At 49.0% G+C, this 8,074-nt stretch overlaps 1 protein-coding gene across 1 annotated transcript in view; it reads left to right on the forward strand.

The window, feature by feature from the left end:
* LOC102379340 (CMRF35-like molecule 2) overlaps positions 1 to 7,865 on the forward strand; it is a 10,802-nt gene extending 2,937 nt beyond the window's left edge. Inside the window, exons 2-7 of the mRNA XM_006019783.3 lie at positions 234 to 563; positions 3,246 to 3,372; positions 4,792 to 4,901; positions 5,564 to 5,616; positions 7,291 to 7,398; positions 7,635 to 7,865. Of these exons, the coding sequence (XP_006019845.3) occupies positions 234 to 563; positions 3,246 to 3,372; positions 4,792 to 4,901; positions 5,564 to 5,616; positions 7,291 to 7,398; positions 7,635 to 7,757 (851 nt within the window). The 3' untranslated portion in view covers positions 7,758 to 7,865. The remainder of the gene's footprint in view (positions 1 to 233; positions 564 to 3,245; positions 3,373 to 4,791; positions 4,902 to 5,563; positions 5,617 to 7,290; positions 7,399 to 7,634) is intronic.
* Positions 7,866 to 8,074: the final 209 nt, after the last annotated feature.

The raw sequence follows: 8,074 nt of genomic DNA on the forward strand, positions 1-8,074 counted from the left end.
AAGCTGTTCCACTTTGCAGAAAAGAATTTAGAACCAGATCAGAGCCAGTAAGAGTCAATGTGGCTTGATAGCCCTGTGGTGAGGGCCCCTTGCATCAAGGGGTTGTTTACTCACAGGTCTCCTTACACACAGGACTATCTACAGAAGAAAGGAAGGGATTATGGACTAGCTCTGAACTGTGCATCTCCAGTTCCCATTCTCTTTTAGCATGAAAGTGGCTCTCTTCTTTGCAGGCTGTTGGGCTCTGACTGGACCTTGGAAGGTGAACGGGACCGTGGGTGGATCAGTTCTTGTGTCTTGTCAGTACAGCAAAGATTATCGAAGTTACAAGAAGTACTGGTGCAGGGGAGACAACTGGAGCCAATGCTCTGTGGACGTTCAGACTACAGGGTCCGAGGAGGAAGTAAGACAGGAGAGACTCTCCATCAGAGACAATCATACTCTGTGCATATTCACAGTGACCATGAAGGACCTTCAAGAGGAGGATGATGACACTTACTGGTGTGGAATAGAGACATTTGGAATTGATCTCATGATCCTTGTTCGAGTGTTCATTCTCCCAGGTAAATTCTGAGTGGTTCTTGCTGTGGTTTGACTAAGGCCCAGATGGAGAGGACTTAGCCAAAAATGACTCCGCAACAAGTGCTCTATGGATCTCCTCCCACAGCCCCGAGGAACTCCAGCTGATTTCTTAGGTGCGTCATGTAAAGCAGGGAGTTGATTCTAGGTACAGCATCACATTACTCCACATCTTGGCTTCCCGACTGCCTGCCCTTTCTAAAGCAAAATCCCTGCTTGAAATCAAGAATATTTTACCTGAGGCCTAAGAGAATGAGCTAGTTGAATAATTTTAAAATCCACTCACTTGCAAAAGTAATAAAAAAAAAACCCATGCAGGAAGTCTCATGTAACTAGGATTCTGAGCAGTCTTTTAGGTGCCCATGAAAAGAGTTAGCTTTAGGAGTTTCATAACTTTAGTCTCAGTGTTTGTGGCAAAGAGAGGACCCCTGACTAACCACAGAGCTAGTTTCCCATCTGCTTCTGGTCATGCCACCCACCTGACTTTCCTGCCATGCCTTGTTGTAATTAATTATGTTGTTAATTAAGGCGGGAGGCTGCCCAAATTACACCCTGATATTGGGGTGGGGTGGGGCTATCCATGGCTCCATTCCACCCCTATACCACAGCTCAAGCTTTGCAGATGGCATCTCAGGCAGTTGGCTCAACTGTCCCCTTTGCCCATTAGCTGTAGCCCCACTCATGGGACCTTTGGCTCCATAAACCCTGGCCCCGTCTCAGGCCAGTCAGGACCCCAAGCTTCTTTGCTCATCGTGGGCGTCCCTTATGGTGGGCCCTTGGCCCTTTTGACCCTTCCAGTCCTGGTCCCAGCATTGACCAGTCAAGTCCCTTGGTTAGGTTTACACCTCCTGCCTGCACTTAGGGATCGGGGTCCCCCATTCCTGGCTCAGGCACTTCCTGAAGCTTACCTGGCCTACCCTGTTCTGATGGTAAATGACCCACCTGAAGGTGAGGGCTGGGCTGGGGTTAAGGCACCCCTACCTGCCTTTCACCAGGGTGATAACTGGCCTGGCATTTCCTGGGGGCTCCTGCACCACTGAGAGCCCCACCAGGCCTCCCACTCCTGGCAGGGTGCAGTTTTAGGTCATGCCTAGGACCAGGAGCCTCCAAACCATCCCCTACAGGTCCTGCCCTTACCTCTAGGAAGTTGTATTCAGCCTAATAGCCAGGCAATGTTACTACCTGGCCTGCCAACAGTGAACTGCCCTGTTTATATAGACAGCCAGGGATCTAAAATGGCCACTGCAATCAATCACCTGCTGCCTGCTTGGTTCAGCCCTTAAAGTGGCAGGCACCAACAGTGCCCTGCCACAGTGCTCCATTTTCCAAACATTCAATGCCTTAGAGGAGGGGGCAGCTTTACTGAGAAGCCCCAGAGAGGGTGCTGAGTGAGACCAGGGCCACAGAGAGCCCGAGCACTAGAGAGGGTGCAGAGGTAGATAGGGCCACGCGGGGCCCAAAGAGGACAAGGGGGCTGAATTATAATGGGGCCTGGACAGAACAACGTCTATCCCATCAGTGAGGCTTGGGGGGTGGCAAAGGGGTGGTTGGAGCCACACATAGCCCATAAGGCTAGGGTGCCCCGAAGCACCCATTTGCAGAACAGGACCCACAAGGGGTCTGGGAGTCCACGGGGTCAGATATTACAGCAACCCGTGTCCAAGAGGACGTAAAAGGTAGCTTCCCTAATATATGTGAACACCAAAGACGTGGCAGGAGAGAATGTGAGGGTGCCCTTTGGGCCAACTTGGCACAGGAAGGGGCCTTAGGGAGATCACGGACATCCTGCAGGACCCTGTGCCATGACAATACATTTGAAATTGCTTCAGCCATCCAGTGAGAAGGGAGAGGCAGAAAACAGATGACATATCACCAAGGTCTGTGCTAGGTATTTAATTTAAAGTGGCAGAGAACACAAATCCCCAGACTGATCAGTGTCCATCTTTTCCAATGGCTTTGCTTCTGTTTTTCCATTTCTACAGGAGCCTGCTCCCCACTTAAATCCATTTCCATTGTACTAAGACCTCTCTGGTTTCCCATTTCTAGCTCAATCCTTTGAGCAGTGACTGCACAATGGATCATAACAATAAGTATTCCAGACACCAGCAGAAAAGAGAAAGAAGTTAAAAGTATTACCATATATTCAGGAGATAGGAGATGGTTAATTTTAGAAGGCAATGAATAGTTGAAAGGCTGATTAACCCCTTAGACACTACCACAATATACTAAGTCAAGGGCTTATTGGAATTCATCCCTCTTATGAATATTTAAACCAACTAGGCACAGTAGGATAAAAATAATGTCCAAGGGCTTTAGAGCAAAGAGGCAGTCACTAACTGATAACAGTTAGAAAGTAGCACCCCATGGGGCTAGGAATGTCTATAATTGTCTCTTATGGGAAGTAATACAGTTTTGTCTCACATGTCTGTTGCTGGACCCTTCAGAAAAGGTATCTTGCTAAGTACACCCCTTACCTGGCTTGTTGCATGGATATACAGGGCAAGGATATGAAGGTGTGACAGGTTAGTGTCAGGAGTCCTGATTCCTTATGGAGTAGTGTGTCCCAAGGAGTTCAGGCAGATGCCACCTGGTAGAATAGGAAATCAGTGAACTTTGCCACCTAAACAGCATGTTGTTAACACAGCTCAGCCTGCTTCTGTTTGCAGCTGTCCCCACTTCCCCACCCCCCGACATCGCCACCTCAACAACATCAGGAAAGGAAGAGACAACAGATGTTGATGTTTCCACCATTCCAGACTTCACATGGGCCATGGGAGAGGCCGTTAATGCAAGGTGAGAGCACCCGGTCTCATACTAGACAGTGCTGTGGGGGTTGCATCTCACCAACCTCTCTGGTAGGATCAGGCTTTTGACTGCACTGGGAGGCCAAACACACATTACACAGTTGCCATCCTCAAGGCTGGAGGCCTCGCATCAAGCCCCAGCAGCACACAGGATTCTTGAGCCAAAGAATCGGTTCTGCTGAAACACTTGATCTTAAAATGAGAGGCACTTCATTCAACTCACAGGACTCTGTGCAAAGAAGGCTTCAGAGAATGAACTGCACCAGTGGATTTTTGCTGGATTTGTAAAATGAAATTTGCTGGGATTTAGTTGGGTTTGTAAGCTGAAATATAGACATATGTTGACTTCAGCCAGGGCCAGGCAGTTCTCCTGCTGTACTTGCTTACTCTAGAGTGCTCTTCCAATAGTACTAACTGCACTAGTAAGCAAAAAGACCAGCCCAGCACTGTAGTTCTGACCTGCAGCATGGTGGGTCTTCTTGTCTTGTCATTTCTGCTTTTCTGATTGTATTCAGGGAAAGTGCCAGACCGAATCACTTCTGGCTTTTCAGACAGAGGTCAATTTGGCACTGTTTTTTATATTTCAGAGGAAGTGGTTTGTAGGTCTCAGCCCAGGAAGGGGCTAAGCGCTGCAAGATAACTACTTTAGTCAGAAATATCACTACTTGCAAGCGAGAGATACAGTGCAAGGCTTTAACAGGCAGAGACTTTTATCCTTGCTCAGCTCAAGGGCCTGGCTTGTTAATCTGAGCATTTAACCAAGATGTACTTCACCTAATAAAAGCTTCATGGCAATTCTGTTGAAAATGTCAGCTGTGAGGATCAGTATGTCCCATTGCTATTAGACTTGTGAAGGGTTTTGATGGAATGATATAACTGGCAGAGACTATGCTTCGGTCAACAGACTCATCCCACAGACATTTGCCCCCATGTCTTTATAACTCTGCTGCTCTCACTCCTGACTCTTCTTTGCAGAATTCAAGTCAATGCTGAACTCCTGTAGCTCCATTAGGAGACCAAAGCATTCATCCCAGCTGTGTCATGCCCTCCGCTTGGGGCAGCACACAGGCCTTGATGTCTCCTGTTTATAAAATGAAGGGTGTTGGCTAATACTAACCCAACACTGGCAATTTGAGATGAGGAGCAAGATCAATATGAAGCCATGTTGTCATGCTGGCTGGGGCACAATAATGTTTAAGGGCTTCAAGGTGTAAAATTGGTCACTAACAGATTTAGAGAAAAGACTTTCCTGTGAGCAACTTATTCTACAGGATGTCCCATAGGAGGTTTCTTGAATCTTTCTGTGAAATGCCTAGTCTTGGGGCACGCGCACATGCACACCCACACCCACCCAGTGTTAACATTGCAGATAAGAGTAGACATTAACACTCTGTCCTCCCGCTCCTAGTACCATAGACCCAGTCCTTCACATCATGACACCATCCATCCTGCTGGTTCTCCTTGTGATCATCCTCATTGTGGTAGGACTTGTAAGAGTATCGTGGAAGAAGAAAAAAGGTAAGCGTTTCCTGATCGGTGAATGAGCCATTATATTCTTCCTTCCTAAATTCCTCATTAACCCAAGTTACCAACACAACCGAAAGAAAGTGGATTGAATATCTACACTGTCAAAGGGTAACAGTAGCATGCATAGACACATCTGACCTAGGCAGCTTAGATAACTGGAATGGGACCACTCAACCCAGACAGGAAAGTCCACCCAAGGCGCTGGGTGGTTATTTAAGTGGTCAGATCCCCAGAGGGCATCCAGACCCACATCTCAATCACAAGCATGGCACAAGTGCCTATTTTAAGCCATGCTGTAGTAGAGTTGGAGTGCTGGAGGTATGGTGGTCCAGGAAAATGTGAGAAACAAGGTTTTCTTTGGTGATATATTTTATTGGACCAACTCTGTAGTTTGGGAGAGATGTTAGACAAGCTTTCAGGCCCCAAAAGTGTCCTTCCTCAGGTCAGACCTTAAAATTTTGTCTAATATCTTAAGCCAGGCAGATGGCTTGGATGGTTGGGAACTACCGGGGAGGGGGGAGGAGAAGACTTATTCCAGTATTGCATTGTGAGGCTCAGAGGGATGCTGTGTGGGGGGGCCTCACAAGACTTCAGACACAAACAAAAGGAGCTTTATCTCCGTTTGATACATTGCCTATTTACAATTCTTCCAGATCTTAAGAAAACATTGCAACCACAGAACAAGAACTTCTATCTCTGTAAATTGGTAAGAGAAACACTCAGTACAGTTCTCAGATAGGACAGTGACAAGCTCAGTACAGGAACTGTTAGAAAGGAATGGAAACTGGCCAGTGGCTCCTGAGCATAGAAAATTTCACCATTGCTAAACTGTAAGGGGGACCCACCGGTACCATTCACCTGAAATGAGTTCTTGGATGGGTCTAAAAGCAGATGCTGCACACTTGGGACCATTGAGCCACACTAGTAGAGGCATCCATCTCCCTCCAAGAGCTGGCACATATCAATAGCTAGCTGGTGGTAGTGGTGGTTGCACCCACTTGAAGGAGTGAAATAGAGGGTCATGCTTTTTTTGTACTGAAGGCCCCAGTAGTGCCAATTAACTGACCGGGGGCGGGGGTGTAAAAATAGAGGTCCTTCTCCAGGCTTGTATAGTGGCCATTTTAGCATAGCTGAGACCTGTAGTAGCTATAGGAAGAGCCGCTGCCCACAACATAGTGCCTCTGGCTCCCCAAAGGGACTAGAGACAGAAGTTACACATGGACTGGTTTAAACTTGTAACAGAACAGGAGTTCAGTGCTCATAAACCAGTTTCAAAATGGCCAAAACTGGTTTAAGATAAACCTGGTTGAATGTAGTATCAGACTTAACTGATTTAGGTCAAACTGGTTTATGGAACTTCAGTCCCAGACCCCTTCCCGGTTCAAGTTAAATCACAGTCCTCCAGCACCCCAGGATGCTTTGCAGCCCTGGGCTGGGCTGGGCTCTTTGCTCCAGCAAAGCAGGGCTGGCTCTGCCCTGCTGCTCTCTAGGCCGAGCAGTGCGGGCTGACCGACAAGGGGATGGAGGTGGGAAACCTGGCTGGGGACACAGCCAGATGTGCACGGCGGGGTGGAGCAGCTCCTGCCAGATGTTTCCTCCACTGGAGTGGAGGGAGCAGGGATGTGGGCCAGCAGGCTCAGGCAGAGGAGAAGGAGCGAGGTTTAAACCCCCTATGTGGCCCATGGGACCCAGCCCAGGTCTGCATGTGGGCTGGCGGGGGGGGGGCTGCCGAACTTCTTTCCCTTCCCCCACCCCACTCTTCACTTGAGTGGGGGAGGGGGCAGCCCCTGCCAGGACTTTCTGCCTCTCTCCCAGCCAGAGAGGAGAGCAGGGAGCATGGCCATGCCCTGGCCAGAGCCAGTAGGGTGAGGTGGGGAAGTGGGGTTTAATCCTCCCTCCCTCCCTTCTCTCCCCAGCATGGGACCCCAGCTGAAGTCTGCCTGGCAGTGGCGCAGCAGCCTGTCAGGCTTTTCCCTCCCATTTGCTGCTCGAGCAGTGGAAATGGGCATGGCCAAATGCCAGCCCTGAGCCGGCCCTCACTTTGCCTCCCCAGTCACACACAGCAGTCTGCTAGGGCCTGGCCATGCCCACCCACCACCTGGGTCAGGTTCCTTCCAGCCTTGGGCTGCTGCCGAAGGGATGGGAGGGCTGCTCTAGCACCCCCAGCTTCTGGCCTGAGCCACTGCAGGCATGGGGCTGCATTTTCGGAATCAGAAGTGGATGTCTACTCACTTGCTTCTCAGTTCAATCTATGCAGGTTAGATTAACCTGAAAAGATTAAATCGCTTCGGGCTCAGGATTTTTAAATGTCTGTACTTAGCCTCTGAGACAGGTCCCTTAGAGCTGACCATTTGTTCTGAATGCTACACATCCATTTCAGAAGCATGAAGCTGATCCTGCCCAGTCGGACATGTACGTGAACATGCCGCCTACATCTAGCCTGTCCCTTCCTGAGAATGACTACGAAAACTTGCAAGGGATGAGTCAGGTAGGAAGAGCATCTAGTAGGTGCTGCTGGAGAGCACAGCTTACCCTTGTGCGAACCTCTCCCAGGTATGTAGGGAAGAGGAGTTTCTCTACTGCCTGGATGAACTCTTCCCTCTGAAAGAGCCTCCCTCAACACCCTTCATACAGTAACCCAGACCTCATAGTGGCATGTAATCACTCCTGCAATCTTCCTTCTCCTTATCATAGCTTTTCTGACCCATGGTATCTTCATTTCAGGCTTCACCTTCCACAGCAAAGCATCCGCCCGCCCATCAAGAGGCCATCTATACCAACATGTGCCCAGGCACAGCCAGGCTGAACCCTCGCCATCAGCAAGCAAAGCGTGGGAGGAAAAAGTGACTGGCCCATACTCTTCTCACCAATGGGAGATGTAGCAGCTTATTCAGATTTTCCCACTTCAAACCTAGCACTGAGTCAAGTTATTCATTCCTGTCTGAGGTTTGAGGGAGGGGTATGGCACTGTGACATTAATTAGGTGCTTACAACTGTTATATAGCTGCCTTGCTTGGATTGAACTGTAAGTCAAAGCCACAGTATCTCCCCACCCTGCACAGTTGAGTTACATGGCAAAGTACCGATACAGGAGAATGTCAGACATCCTCCATCAAATCATGTGACAAGGCCCTCAGACACTGCTGATGGGAGAAATAAATATT

Source organism: Alligator sinensis, unplaced genomic scaffold (genome assembly GCF_000455745.1).
Source record: "Alligator sinensis unplaced genomic scaffold, ASM45574v1 scaffold876_1, whole genome shotgun sequence".
Taxonomy (NCBI): Eukaryota; Metazoa; Chordata; order Crocodylia; family Alligatoridae; genus Alligator; species Alligator sinensis.